The sequence below is a fragment of the Procambarus clarkii genome, chromosome 65, assembly GCF_040958095.1.
Source record: "Procambarus clarkii isolate CNS0578487 chromosome 65, FALCON_Pclarkii_2.0, whole genome shotgun sequence".
Lineage (NCBI taxonomy): Eukaryota > Metazoa > Arthropoda > Malacostraca > Decapoda > Cambaridae > Procambarus > Procambarus clarkii.
The window spans coordinates 22,867,348-22,883,471 of NC_091214.1; the positions used below are offsets into that span (position 1 = coordinate 22,867,348).

General features: G+C 41.9%; 2 protein-coding genes across 3 annotated transcripts in view; both read left to right on the forward strand.

Annotated features, from left to right (window-relative positions):
- The window catches only part of LOC123771166 (uncharacterized), a 10,664-nt gene extending 9,268 nt beyond the window's left edge, over positions 1–1,396 (forward strand). For both annotated transcript variants that reach the window (XM_045763618.2, XM_069309593.1), the window contains exon 3: positions 279–1,396. In XM_045763618.2, coding sequence (XP_045619574.2) covers positions 279–983 — 705 coding nt within the window. In that variant the 3' untranslated portion in view covers positions 984–1,396. The remainder of the gene's footprint in view (positions 1–278) is intronic.
- Positions 1,397–12,350: 10,954 nt separating this feature from the next.
- Positions 12,351–16,124, forward strand: part of Elk (Eag-like K[+] channel) — a 241,581-nt gene continuing 237,807 nt past the window's right edge. Inside the window, exon 1 of the mRNA XM_069309597.1 lies at positions 12,351–12,474. The gene's annotated coding sequence lies outside the window, so the exon portion shown is untranslated. The remainder of the gene's footprint in view (positions 12,475–16,124) is intronic.

Consider the following 16,124-nt stretch of genomic DNA (forward strand, 5'->3'; position numbering starts at 1 on the left):
ACAATATTAAATTTAAATGTATATTTAGGGAGAGTGAGTGTTTTTGTTTTTACAAGACAAACACTCTCCCTAAATATACTGGAGAAATATACTCCCTAAAATATATAGAAATATATATCTCCCTAAAATAAAATTTAAATATATCTCTCTAAATATACTGCCTAAAGGCAATTACCAGGAGAAAATGCTAAGCCATTACGTCTATAAAGTGTTTGCCTTGTAAGTTATGAGGTAGTTAATAGTGTGGTATTAATGTGAAGTTTGTCACTGTTGTACAGGTGGAAGTGAGGAACCCCAAGCCTCACGTGAAGAAGATCGTGGAGACCCGCTACACCACCCTCAGGTACCCGGTGTTCATCACCCAGGTGATCAAACCGCTACTGACGCAGGTGGAGACGAAGGTGCGCCCCGTCTTCTTCACCAAGACCATCAACCGCTACACCACCGTCAAGTTCACCGTGACGGGCATCGGCCAAGTCACCATCACCACCGTCAAGTTTGAGAAGGAGTACATCACCCGCTGCATGAAGAAAGGCTACGGACATCGCGATAATGACGAAGGTCCTGAGGTTCGGGAGAGTGTTGATCCGGACACCGTGTCAGTGTCCGCTTACACCACCCAGGAGCCTGCGCCGCCCCCTGGCATACCCTGGGGAAGGCCGGTTGGGCCGCCCCTCCGCGGACCTTCCGGTTATCCGACGGCGGGGAATACTGAGCCGTCGGCGGCTAGACTGACGCAGGAAGCGCGACCACTTCTCAGTCCAAGCTTTTCCTCTCACGGCAATGGCGGGTTTAGATCCGTGAAACGACCGGCAAGGCCGTATATACCAGCCCCGCCGCGAATTGCAGGGCCATCCGGACCTTTTGGGATGTTCGGTGCTCAGGTAGGCAAAGGTCTTGCTGGATCTCAACGTGATTTTCCTACGCAACCAATTCGCCCTCACCCGGCTCTCTCCCGCCCCCCTGTTGCTGTTATAGGGTGAGCGACACTCTTAGAGGATACACTCATGTATTGCCTCTGTTCATAGCCCAACTAGTCTCGTGGTTAATGACTCGTTCTTAACCAGTCAACTTGTGACGTTCGTGTTGGTTCTGATTATCTCCCTCTCGCTAACAGTCAATCGGTGTACGTTGAAAGCCTTCACTTAAGGCTCCCCAAGCCTAATGATCCTCACAAGACAATAGGCTTGTGTGATGTGGTCATGCGAATCCTGCGCGACGCCAACCTTCGCGGGCTTCATCTACTGAGTTCCTGCTTCAGTAATACGGGAAGCTGTTCACTTCTGTCGGTTCTACAGAGCGTGCTGGCGCGCTCCACTCTATAACTGGCAGCCTCGCTATGCGATTCATTTATGATCATATTTTGTTATATATAAAATATTTTGGTATATAGAGAGAGGTTCATTTATTTTCCTTTGTTCTCATACTGTTGGGTTTTGGGCACGTTGAGTGTGGGCGGTTATCTCTCATATCCCTGTCATCACCGTTCACTCCTGTGCTGAATGCCAATGGCTGTACAAAAAAGGTTGTTTCAATAGACCTGAAATATGCACATTAAAACGTGAATGCAGCCATGAGGTGTTGAATTTGTTGTGTGTCCAGTTGTACAGTTAATTTCATCACTTTCACACACACACACTGATAGCTGTGTGGACAGCGCTCTGGACTCGTAATACTAGGGTCCGGGTTCGATCCCTGGTAATGACAGAAACAAATGGGCAAAGTTTCTTTGGCCCTGATGCCCCTGTTACCTAGCAGTAAATAAGTACGCTTGAGTTAGCTGTTACAGGCTGCCTCCTCTGTGTGTGTGTGTGGAAAAAATAGTAGTTGGTAACAGTTGATCGAATGAGAGTTGAGAGGCGGGCCGAAATAGCAGAGCTCAACCCTTGCAAGCACAACTAGGTGAATGCACACACACACACATAATAGTATTTATTTTTTAGTGATAGATTTTCCCCTTGAAAATTTTAAACTTATATGGAACATAAACACCGGAGAAAATATATAAATATTCTTCAATTTATTTTTACAAACAAAAGACTGGGAGAATATACCTCATCATCAGTGTTAAACAAAAGTCCACAATTGTTCACCAAAATGCAACTAACAACCATAAAAAGACTAAACAAAATAAAAAATAATTAAAAAATGATTAAAAGATATATAGAAAATATAAATCAACAGAATGAATCCAAAATACCAGGAAAATTGACCAAATAGCATGCTTAGAGAAAACGATTATTTGGGAGTAGCCAATCGACTCGGGGTCTCGTTTTGACGATTAAAATAGATTCATAAAGATTTCGATGTTTAGTCGACGACAACTGGAAGTCAGTTGAGTGAACTCCTTGTGAGTGGAAAGTCGACGCTCGGTCCACAGTGACCTTTAACAGAAGAGTTTGACGTGACTTGCCTACAAGTCCTATAAGGTAAGAACAACACATTGGCTGGGGTCATGGTTACGGCCTTCGTGAGGTATTCCCCACGTAGTGAACATTACACTTCAAGCATTTTGGAAAGATAACACCAGATCAAGGCAAATGGGGGGGGGGACCTTCGACAAGCCGCCGGATTCCTGTTCTAGTCGAGCCAACTAGGGTTAGTGGCCCTATACCTGTGTTCTAAATAGTTTCTAACAATATGATTAGCAACAAACACAAACTAAGAACTAATCCGTGATTGGGAATATCTAAGAATGTTATGAAGATTCTTATGAAACTATAATTCCTCTAGGAAAAATGTTTAAATAAACTAAACTTATTCTCGTGAATGTTGGTTTATGGTAAACAAAAGTAAACTCTACCATTATTAGTAATTAGTTATAGCCTCATGTGAACGACAATTAAGAATTAGGAAATAATAGGCTACATGTTGATAGAAAATAGACATATTTAAGAACAAGTCTAAAAGTCCCCCAGACTGTGAAGAACCTGGTAAACCAGGTCCTCCCAAAGCCATGTCAGCCAAGTCAGGTCCTTCCAACGCCATGTACTCCCAAAGCCAGGTCTGTCAAGCCACGTCCTGCCAAAGCCAGGTCTGTCAAGCCACGTCCTCCCAAAACCTGGTCCACAAAGCCTATCCCCAAACCAGGTCAAAGCACTGCCAAGTCCGGTCCGGGTCACAGGGGTCAGGTCATCGAGGCGGCAGCCACACTTAGCTGACCTCAAGAACCAGTCTCACAACACATCCGGTCAGGATAACACATCTGGCCCCTACAAAGCATATCCGGACTCTTGCGAAGACCCCCACGTCCGGATACATGAAATTTAGCTGGAAACTAGTTTAGATTTTATGCTAAATAATGATTGTCTTGGTAAACCAGGTGATTATGTGTAAACTGCCCGCAGCTGTTTCCCCAGCACACACACACACACACACACGCGCGCGTGCGTCGTAACCCACAACACTTTTCTATAGTCAATTAAAACGTAACGTTTTAAAGGACGTAGATAGTGTGTGTGTGTGTGTGTGTGTGTGTGTGTGTGTGTGTGTGTGTGTGTGTGTGTGTGTGTGTGTGTGTGTGTGTGTGTGTGTGTGTGTGTGTGTGCGTGCGTGCGTGTGTGTGTGTGTTGGGACATCATTCTGCTGTGGTTACATCCACTCATCTATGAAGTATAATTTATTTGGGGTATGGGGGGGGTGGAGATTTATTAGATTTTGTAGATTTATATCCACACAAACATATATACATTTGAGCCTAGGTATATAGACACTAACAGGTATACAAATTCAGACTAAGAGAGTCAAATTGGACCTATGCAGGAGTAGCATTGGAGGCGGAGACCAGGAGCTAAGTTCCTCCTAGCAAGGAACCAGAGATGGATAGTCTCTGGATCCTGCTGCTAATGATAGCCAAGGAGAGATTTATCAGGGGGAAAACGCCAAGCCATTGCGACTATATAGCACTGGGAAGGGATCAGGATATAAGGATTTGGGATGGGATGAAGGGGAAAGGAATAGTGCTCAAGCACTTACGGACGGTCGGGGATTGAACGCCGACCTGCATGAAGCGAGACCGTGCGGCCCAAGTGGTTGGGGTGATAGCGTGAGCCCTGAGCACAGGCGCGGTAAAGGTCAAGCTGATTGTACTGATTGTACACAGGCGAATAACAGGATTTGCACTGATAAGGACTATCTAGTGCGAGATAAGTCCTCGGCAACCTATCCTTAGGTAGGATAGGATAGGTTGCGACCTCATGTCCATAGACAGGATACTTGTTATCTCATGACTTCATAAGGCTCGTGAGGCCGCACCGCTTGGATAGAAGGGTTATCTTGAGATGATTTCGGGGCTTAGCGTCCCCGCGGCCCGGTCCCCGACCAGGCCTCCTTTTTATTACAAACCCCCCAGGAGGTAGCCCGTAGCCGCTGTCTAACTCCCAGGTACCTATTTACTGCTAGGTGAACAGGTGCATCAGGGTTAGAGACGGGTTCTGTTCCTACCTGATGCCGACCAATAGTTAGCTTGAAACTAAATCATTAAGACTAAGAATTCACGAAAAGGAATGTGACAATCAGAAAACGGTAAATATTTAAATTTAAATTTAAAAATAAAGGTGTCAAGGGAAGTTAAATTCATTACATGCTTAGTTGTCTTTGATATATATTGCACAATAAATAGTTTAAGAAGTTGTCAGTAATGATCGATGCGCCCACTCTCTCGCACATCAAATGCGACTGTAATTGCACAAAACATCGCCATCAGTCTTGTTTAAGTGCCCCCTGCACGTCAATAAACTCATCAACCGACGCCACCAGCTGGGAAATAACCTGACGAACGTCGCTGCCAGAAACCTTTTCTAGCGATGTAGGAACCGTTTTCGGCGCAGCTGGAATAGGCTTGTGTCGTATTGAAGCATTTCTTCTCTAACCTTATTGGGGGTTTATATTTATTTTCCCACTTTCACGCATTCGTTGCCTATTGCGTAATTGTAGGATTAATTACAGAATTTGTTGATAGAATTGCGTCAAATGGTGTTAAATGTTTTAAATGAGTCCACACCTGATAAAACGCTATACGTGGCTTTACAAGAATGTTAATTTAACTTATTTTCTATATTCTCTGTTAACCCCCAATGTAATTTCTTGTATATAAATAAAATAAAATAAAAGAATTGGTTTCAGCATAGGCTTTATAGGGAATTTGTGTTTGAAACTTTTAGTGAACGTCTGTAATTATTGTTGCCATTTTTATCTGTTATTGGTGACTGTGCTGTATTCTGCACCGTTTTTCTGTAATAACAGTAATGACTGTAACGGACTGTAGGTAATGTAAGTTAACAATATAGAACCAAATAAAAATCAGACGCGACTAAGATGGCGCAATCAGTTCAGTTTTCACTAGCGTTCTCAACGTCAGAACACTGTTGTGCTAAAGTGGCCTAACCTAACCTAACCAGATACCCACGAATAGAAAACGGGATGGGGGGAAAACCCGGCTCTAAGAGTTAATAGCTCGGTTCTGCAAGTGAAAATAGTAAACACACACACACACACACACACACACACACACACACACACACACACACACACACACACACACACACACACACACACACACACACACACACACACACACACACACACAGGGGCCTCGTAGCCTGGTGGATAGCGCGCAGGACTCGTAATTCGGGTTCGATTCCCGCACGAGGCAGAAACAAATGGGCAAAGTTTCTTTCACCCTGAATGCCCCCTGTTACCTAGCAGTAAATAGGTACCTGGGAGTTAGTCAGCTGTCACGGGCTGCTTCCTGGTGTGTGTGTGTGTGTGTGTGTGTGTGTGTGTGTGTGTGTGTGTGTGTGTGTGTGTGTGTGTGTGTGTGTGTGTGTGTGTGTGTGGGAAAAAAAAGTTAGTAAACAGTTGATTGACAGTTGAGAGGCGGGCCGAAAGAGCAAAGCTCAACCCCCGCAAACACAACTAGGTGAATACACACACACACACACACACACACACACACACACACACACACACACACACACACACACACACACACACACACACACACACACACACACACACACACCACTAGTCAGACATAAAGGTCCATCCTTCAAGCTATATACTCAATGTTTAGTATTGTGTGTGCACACTGTGGGAGAGAGAGAGAATATAGTAAATTAATTTGCCACGGGTGAATGTGCTCGACTTACCAGTTAAATGAAAGTCGATGATTGAATGATTGACAGTCAACGATTGGCTGAGTGATGGACACGAGAGTGGCTGATTCATGTGAGTGACTGATGATGAGCAACGTTGACGGTGGTTGATGATAGAGAGAGAGTTGGTCACCCCAATTCCAATATGCTAAATCATCAATCATTATACCTATTGTTCTCGCACTTGCTTATAGTCAATATTGGCTTATTAATAAGTGCATATGTGACATACTAATTTATTGTGAATATTTTAGTTTACCTTGAAAAGCTTCATAGAAAACACCGACCTAACCTAACCTTCTTAGTATGTTAAGATAAGCATCTTATTGCTTCTTAATTACAATTATTACTTAACCTATACCTATATTGATATTACAGTTTTATTAAAATAATAAAACAAAATTCCTCGACTATGTCTATGATATAAGCATCCTTAGGATTATAAAAACATAAATTAAACAGCAAATGAATGTCATTGTCTCCTTATATATTAGATTATTATTTATTGGCACTAGATGACAGTACTGGGGGCCATGCAATAGGATCGAACTCTTGTGTGCTTGAAGGGGAACGTCCAAGGCCGCAAGTTCGAGCCCATTCCCATGCTGTCGTAACACCTCTAGCGTGGCCAGTTGGGCTTAAGGTGTGGTCATCACCTCACAAATATGGGATGATGGACTATCATCCGTTCGAGTCGCCCTCACCGCCACCAGGAGCCTCTGGAGCAACCTGTCCTCCTAATAGAACGTCGCATTTTGGCGTATGCTCTACCTAAGGCCCAAGACTCGTCGTACAAGAAAAATGGAAGCGGCTCGCGAAATTGACACACTATCCCGTTTTCTGTTTTGGGTCCTCTGGTAGGTTAGGATAAGGCCGCTTTAGTACGACAGTTTCGTGACGTTGGGAAGCGTTTGGAGGACAGGCTGTCTGATGAACCAGTCGCTTGTTCGTTGTAGAAGCTATAGCAGCATGTACAACACTCCCCAATAGGAAGAAAACCCGCTGGGTTGTTCATCCTGTCACTTGTACCCAGACACAGTCCCAGTTGTGTGTGAGTACAAGTGACAGGATGAACAACCCAGCGGGATTTCGTCCTATTGGGGAGTGTTGTACATGCTGCTATGGCGGTGTGTCCACTCACAGGATGAGTGTCGCTGCCCAATACTGTCACTATGGCGGTGTATCCACTCACAGGATGAGTGGCGCTGCCCAATACTGTCACTATGGCGGTGTGTCCACTCACAGGATGAGTGGCGCTGCCCAATACTGTCACTATGGCGGTGTGTCCACTCACAGGATGAGTGGCGCTGCCCAATAAACTCGCCCCTCAGGGCCTAATTTAAAAAACAAATAAGCTTCCAGCGTCGTCTTTAGACTCCTGAAGGTAAAAAATTACTTTCCCCTGGAAGATGACACATTACGTCTACTAGGTACGTAACGACGCAGTTAAGGTTTGTTTCGTTAACGAGGACGACAGACTTGTAAACAATGTACATCTCCTTGAGGTGTGTGTGTACTTATTAGGAGGGTACGTCTGTTTTGACCTCAGTAAAGATATTAGACACATTCAGACATACGTGATTAATTAGGAAAGTTGAATTCTATGACATCGTAAACAATTATAATTGGACAAATATAAGTTTCAATAGGATTTAAAAACATTAATTCGCCAGTTTAGCTACAAACGAGTGGAATGAAATATAGGATAGAGAGATACATAAATATACTACTTATATAATGGTCTGTTTTATCAAAGAAAATGCGGTAAGCCTTAGAGACACTAAAAGAAAACGTTTTATGCCAAACTATAATATTATGTTTGATTTGTAAATACCCCAGCAGTACCCTACGGAGTCTTCCCGGCTTGTCGCCTTCTTTAAGTTCATTTGATAACTGCACTTACTTCCCCGGCAGTCCAACAATAGTGAGTTCATTAACTCAAAATAAGCATTACACCTGGTCAAGGTAAGAGTAGAAAATACGCCATAATAAGGAGCTGGGATATGAGGACACGAATTTGGGATATGAGAACGGTGTGTATGGGAAAGATGTCAACCTCTTGGATCATCAGGGAATCGAACGCAGACCCTGCAATATGCGAGGATGAGGAACAAGATCCCGGAGTGAAAGAACGGTGCCCAACCACTTAGCCAGAAGAGGAGCAGTAACCTTTCTCAATAACAGTTATGAAGAATATAGATACCAACGTATTTGATAATTATACGTACCAAGAATGCGCCAACTGCCGACTCCATTTTCCCAAACCCAACACATTTGAGATTATCTTTCGAGAGGGATTTGCAGACTCGCGTAACTTGGGAGGCCAGCTTACCGATGTCTCTTGAATTTATGTTGGTGTGGGAGCGCTGAGCCGGAGGAATAGCGTGTGGTCGTACGTCTTAGTGGGTCTGGTCACTGCTGGGGTGTTATCTTCCCTCCCCCAGGGGGCTATGGTGGGTTTGGTCACTGTTGGGGTGTTATCTTCCCTCCCCCAGGGGGCTATGGTGGGTTTGGTCACTGCTGGGGTGTTATCTTCCCTCCCCCAGGGGGCTATGGTGGGTCTGGTCACTGCTGGGGTGTTATCTTCCCTCCCCCAGGGGGCTATGGTGGGTCTGGTCACTGCTGGGGTGTTATCTTCCTTCCCCCAGGTGGGTATGGTGGGTCTGGTCACTGCTGGGGTGTTATCTTCCCTCCCACAGGTGGGTCTGGTCACTGCTGGGGTGTTATCTTCTCTCCCCCAGGTGGGTATGGTGGGTCTGGTCACTGCTGAGGTGTTATCTTCCCTCCCCCAGGTGGGTATGGTGGGTCTGGTCACTGCTGGGGAGTTATCTTCCCTCCCCCAGGTGTCTATGGTGGGTCTGGTCACTGCTGGGGTGTTATCTTCCCTCCCCCAGGTGGGTATGGTGGGTCTGGTCACTGCTGGGGTGTTATCTTCCCTCCCCCAGGTGTCTATGGTGGGTCTGGTCACTGCTGGGGTGTTATCTTCCCTCCCCCAGGTGTCTATGGTGGGTCTGGTCACTGCTGGGGTGTTATCTTCCCTCCCCCAGGTGTCTATGGTGGGTCTGGTCACTGCTGGGGTGTTATCTTCCCTCCCCCAGGTGGGTATGGTGGGTCTGGTCACTGCTGGGGTGTTATCTTCCCTCCCCCAGGTGGGTATGGTGGGTCTGGTCACTGCTGGGGTGTTATCTTCCCTCCCCCAGGTGGGTATGGTGGGTCTGGTCACTGCTGGGGTGTTATCTTCCCTCCCCCAGGTGTCTATGGTGGGTCTGGTCACTGCTGGGGTGTTATCTTCCCTCCCCCAGGTGTCTATGGTGGGTCTGGTCACTGCTGGGGTGTTATCTTCCCTCCCCCAGGTGGGTATGGTGGGTCTGGTCACTGCTGGGGTGTTATCTTCCCTCCCCCAGGTGGGTATGGTGGGTCTGGTCACTGCTGGGGTGTTATCTTCCCTCCCCCAGGTGGGTTTGGTCACTGCTGGGGTGTTATCTTCCCTCCCCCAGGTGGGTATGGTGGGTCTGGTCACTGCTGGGGTGTTATCTTCCCTCCCCCAGGTGTCTATGGTGGGTCTGGTCACTGCTGGGGTGTTATCTTCCCTCCCCCAGGTGGGTATGGTGGGTCTGGTCAATGCTGGGGTGTTATCTTCCCTCCCCCAGGTGGGTATGGTGGGTCTGGTCACTGCTGGGGTGTTATCTTCTCTCCCCCAGGTGTCTATGGTGGGTCTGGTCAATGCTGGGGTGTTATCTTCCCTCCCCCAGGTGTCTATGGTGAGTCTGGTCACTGCTGGGGTGTTATCTTCCCTCCCCCAGGTGTCTATGGTGGGTCTGGTCAATGCTGGGGTGTTATCTTCTCTCCCCCAGGTGTCTATGGTGGGTCTGGTCAATGCTGGGGTGTTATCTTCCCTCCCCCAGGTGTCTATGGTGGGTCTGGTCACTGCTGGGGTGTTATCTTCCCTCCCCCAGGTGTCTATGGTGGGTCTGGTCAATGCTGGGGTGTTATCTTCTCTCCCCCAGGTGTCTATGGTGGGTCTGGTCAATGCTGGGGTGTTATCTTCTCTCCCCCAGGTGTCTATGGTGGGTCTGGTCAATGCTGGGGTGTTATCTTCCCTCCCCCAGGTGTCTATGGTGAGTCTGGTCACTGCTGGGGTGTCACTGAAGACTTTCCACCCCCAGGGTTATAAACCCATGGAACCTCCTACCCGCCGAAGCAGTAAATGACAAAATTCAATTCAATTTTAAAATCCCGCTAGAAAAAAAATCATCAGGGAGAGAGGACCTTCGACAAGCCGCAGGCTTCCTGTCCTCGTCGAGACCACTAGAGTGTTACTGGCACTCTGGTAAATTCAGGTAAATAATCCACAAAGTGTTTCAGGCTTCCAGCTCGCTTGTTTCCAATACAGTTTAATACAGTGATAAAATCGCAGCTCTTTTTTTTTCTCAATCATCTGTCAACTGACAGCTGGGTGGACAGCGCTTCGGATTCATAGTCCTGAGGTTCCGGGTTCAATCCCCAGTGGAGACGGAGGATCGAACTACTACATACTATCATCATTGGTGTGTATATTCATTAAATCCATAAATTTAGAAACATTTACACTTGTTTCTCATAATAATAATATGGCATCACTGTCAATAAATCTCTATTGGTGGCTTTAGGTATCGCGTGTACTAGCTTTATCTATAAATCCAACATTATGTGTGTAACTCATCTTTTATGTATGTACTTTTACCTGAATAAACACTTAAATTTTGAGTTTGAGTTTTTTATTTGATTGCGTCTCGGTAGAATTAAAAGTTTACCATCAATCTTGACCGTTTTCTGTGAAGAGGTTTCTGAGGCTAAACAACAGAAAGCTGGTAATTGTATGTAATTGCTGGTAACTATTGATCGTATACTACCATATTAGAGCAGGTTTAGAATACAAATATATTCGCGGAATATATTTGTATTCTTCAAGTTACACTTAAGAACTTGGATTGGCTTGTACAGCGACAACATCCCTTCTTGCAGGTAGGCGTTGGTTTCTCAGAAGGTGATAATGGTTTGCTCAATTATCTCTGCTCAAATTCAAAATTCAAATGTTTATTCAGGTAAAGTACATACATACAAGGTATGATACAAACATTGATGGATTTATAGATAAAGCTAGTACATACAATCCTGCTCTTATCCTGTTCTCATCATGTTCCTTCGAATTACTAGATAATCTCATTAAGAGTTTTCTCCTGAAAATTACTGACAGTTTAAGATTTTCTAACAAATAGGTTCAATTAGACATTTTTCACTTATTTTCCTAACCAGAACATGTATTTTGAGTTATATCAAACGTTTTCTTTAATAAGGTTAATTAAAGGCGTTATCTTGAGGATATCTTGAGATGGTTTCGGGGCTTAGCGTCCCCGCGGCCCGGTCTTCGACCAAGCTTCCTTTTTTGTCTGTAAAAGATATCAAAAATATTTTGTCTGTCGTATCTCGTGCTGTCAAAAATAGGTTAATACTTTAATAGCACCAACCCATTGTACCTTCTTGCGAATAATTTATTATTATATAACATTCGGGAGTGGGTATCCTAGTGCACAACTTTATCATGCAAACTCACTTACCTTCATTAATGGCCTTGCAACACTGCCAGCAACGATGGCAAGGCGTGCACTACTGGACAATGGATACCTTAATGCAATATTCTCGACCAAAAAATAAAAATGCATTTTTTTGCTGAAATACGATTAGTTAACCCTTCGACGGCTGAAAAGCTTTCGACAGACACATGTCCATTTTATTTTATTTTTTCACATATTGGCTACAGGAGTACATGACCTGTGACACATGTTAGCAAGCTTATGGCTTTTCCTGTCTTCTGTATGTCTTCAGATGTCCATTTTGTTTTATTTTTTCACATATTGGCTACAGGAATACATGACCTGTGACACATGTTAGTAAGTTTATGGCTTTTCCTGTCTTCTGTATAGTCATAATGGCTTGATACTGTCTTCCTGTAAGCTTCGTAAACATCTACACTTCACAGGACTTGAACTCTATCATCCAGTCAAACCAGAAGCGAAATCATTGGTGGGGGAGGGGGGTCTTCCTGGAAATTTGAAATTATGATTGGCTGTCCCGCCGGGTAGGCGACCAATGAGAACACGCCGTGGCGGGACGGGACGTGACGTCACGGGCCCAGTCGTGGGCGGGAAAGTACAGGTGGATGTTCAGTGCCCTCCTGGACACCGTCGAGGGTGGATGTATCACTTCTCTCTCCCCAGTGAGAAGAGACAATCACAACAGTCGACTAAAACGGGAACAGCTAGTCTACAGTTTAACTAAGGTAGATCAATTTAATGCCCCTTGTGATAGGTTATTGTTACTCCGGTCTTAGTGGAGTTTACCTCCTTATATATAGGATTTGGGATGGGACGGAGGGAAGGAATGGTGCCCAACCACTTATGGACGGTCGGGAATTGAACGCCGACCTGCAGGAAGCTCTACCATCGCTCTATCAAGTTACAAAGCCTCGAGCATTGACCTAAGGCTTTATCCACACGCGGGTCTGGGAGAGTATCAACAGGAAATGCTTTTTAATTGAGCTTCTTTTAAACAAGGAATAACTTAGTCAAGATTCTATCAACGGATTGTGTTTCTCTCTTGATGGTAAACTGTTTACACAAACGGGGTAGAAATGGGTCTAGTTTATTTATATATATACACAAAATTATGTTATTTTGAAGAAATATGGATTGATACTTGTCTTAATAAGTTAAAGTCGGTATGTTGAATATATTCCTTTCTTAATGATCTTTCACATGTTGAAAGGTTTGTCACTTGTTTCAATTCTAAACATTCAAACTTGACATTTACTTACGAAATTGAATAAGTAAATTCTAAATTTCTTTCTAAAATTCTTTCTAAAATAAAAAAAAATTTAAAATAAATTTTTTTTCTAAAATTTCTTTCTAAAATTCTTTCTAAAATAAATTTTTTTTCTAAAATTTCTTTCTAAAATTCTTTCTAAAATAAAATTTCTTTCTAAAATTCTAAAATTTCCTTCCTTTGATACATTAAGTTTCTAATTCTGGAGGTCAATGATTTACACCAGTTTATCGTAAACTCACATTCACAGGATTGGCTTTACATTACTTTAGTTTCTGTTCAAAACTATACAAATTGAATGCAGTTAAAACTTGAATAAATGGAGCCTTTTAATCTATGTTCGGATTATAAATGATTTGATGTTGGAATTAAGTTGTTGCATGAATTTTTCGTTTCAAATGAGTTTCCTTGCAAGATATGTTATAAGACTTCCAAGATTCTTAACTACCATATTTAAACTTACTATTGAGGTTCCTACAGTCTCTAAAGACGTACAGTAATTTGCATATTTTAACAACGATAATTTATTACATTAGGAAGGAACTTAGGTATATTCTTAGACAAACTTATCCGGAAGTTAGTTTTCAGTTCGAGTTTACTAACAATAATACCATTGGAAGATATTTAAGACGTAAAGATCCATTACAACTTGAAATCACATTTGGTGTTTATATATATATATATATATATATATATATATATATATATATATATATATATATATATATATGTCGTACCTAGTAGCCAGAACTCACTTTTTGGCCTACTATTCAAGGCCCGATTTGCCTAACAAGCCAAGTTTTCCTGAATTAATATATTTTTTCTAATTTTTTTCTTATGAAATGATAAAGCTACCCATTTCATTATGTATGAGGTCAATTTTTTTTATTGGAGTTAAAATTAACGTAGATATATGTCCGAACCTAACCAACCCTACCTAACCTAACCTAACCTATCTTTATAGGTTAGGTTAGGTTAGGTAGCCAAAAAAGCTAGGTTAGGTTAGGTTAGGTTGTCGAAAAAACATTAATTCATGAAAACTTGGCTTATTAGGCAAATCGGGCCTTGCATAGTAGGCTGAGAAGTGCGTTCTGGCTACTAGGTACGACATATATATATATATATATATATATATATATATATATGTCGTACCTAGTAGCCAGAACTCACTTCTCAGCCTACTATTCAAGGCCCGATTTGCCTAATAAGCCAAGTTTTCCTGAATTAATATATTTACTATAATTTTTTTCTTATGAAATGATAAAGCAACCCTTTTCTCTATGTATGAGGTCAATTTTTTTTTATTGGAGTTAAAATTAACGTAGATATATGACCGAACCTAACCAACCCTACCTAACCTAACCTAACCTATATTTATAGGTAAGGTTAGGTTAGGTAGCCAAAAAAAGCTAGGTTAGGTTAGGTTAGGTAGGTTAGGTAGACGAAAAAACATTAATTTATGAAAACTTGGCTTATTAGGCAAATCGGGCCTTGAATAGTAGGCTGAGAAGTGCGTTCTGGCTATTAGGTACGACATATATATATGTCGTACCTAGTAGCCAGAACGCACTTCTCAGCCTACTATGCAAGGCCAAATTTGCCTAATAAGCCAAGTTTTCATGAATTAATTGTTTTTCGACTACCTAACCTACCTAACCTAACCTAACCTAACTTTTTCGGCTACCTAACCTAACCTAACCTATAAAGATAGGTTAGGTTAGGTTAGGTAGGGTTGATTAGATTCGGTCATATATCTACGTTAATTTTAACTCCAATAAAAAAAATTGACCTCATACATAATGAAATGGGTAGCTTTATCATTTCATAAGAAAAAAATTAGAGAAAATATATTAATTCATGAAAACTTGGCTTATTAGGCAAATTTGGCCTTGCATAGTAGGCTGAGAAGTGCGTTCTGGCTACTAGGTACGACATATATATATATATATATATATATATATATATATATATATATAATATATATATATATATAATATATATATAATATATATATATATATATATATATATATTAATATATATATATATATATATATATATATATATAATATATATATATATATATATATATATATATATATATATATATATATATATATATATATATATATATATATATATTTATATAGATATAAACATATATAGACCTCGCTATACTTATTGAGCAGGAAGAGTATTTCAATGAGCATTCAAATCAATTCGTATTTTCCTTGGCACTTACTTCATCTCGTCTGGGGACAAAAGGCTGCAAGCGGTACCTATTGAAGGGTTACCGTCACGTTAATTAACCTTGGCGTGTGTGGTGGGTCTAGGAGGGGACTGAAACAATGGCACTCTATGTGGTCATGGTGGCACTGTGGTCTCAGTGGCACTGTCTATGGTCGTGATGGAACTCTGTAGCCACGGTGGCATTCTGTATGGTCATGGTTGCACTGTCTATGGTCATGATGGCACTGTTTATGGTCGTGATGGCACTGTCTATGGTCGTGATGGCACTGTCTATGGTCATGGTGGCACTGTAGTCATGGTTTCGTTATTTATTTTTATTTATTATTTATTTTGAATCTCGTTATTTTCCTCCCAAAAAATTCCAGTTGATTTATTTGGATTAATATTATTATATTATGAACTTGAATTACTAACTTAGTTACGTTAGTTTAGGTTAGGTTATGATAGGTTAGGTTAGGTTAGGTTACGTTACGTTACGTTACGTTACGTTAGTTTAGGTTAGGTTAAGATAGGTTAGGTTAGGTTACGTTACGTTACGTTACGTTACGTTACGTTACGTTAGTTTAGGTTAGGTTAAGATAGGTTAGGTCATAATTCGACGTTTTAACATAAATTAAGGAAAGATGAAATCTCATATTATATAATGGATAGCGTTATCATTTCACAAGAAAAGGTAGACAATTTGATGACTTAAAAAAACTCCGCTTATTGGGCAAGTCGGACCTTGCGTAGTAGGCAGAGTAATGCGTTCTGGCTATTATATATATATATATATATATATATATATATATATATATATATATATATATATATATATATATATATATATATATATATATATATATATATATAATGTGTA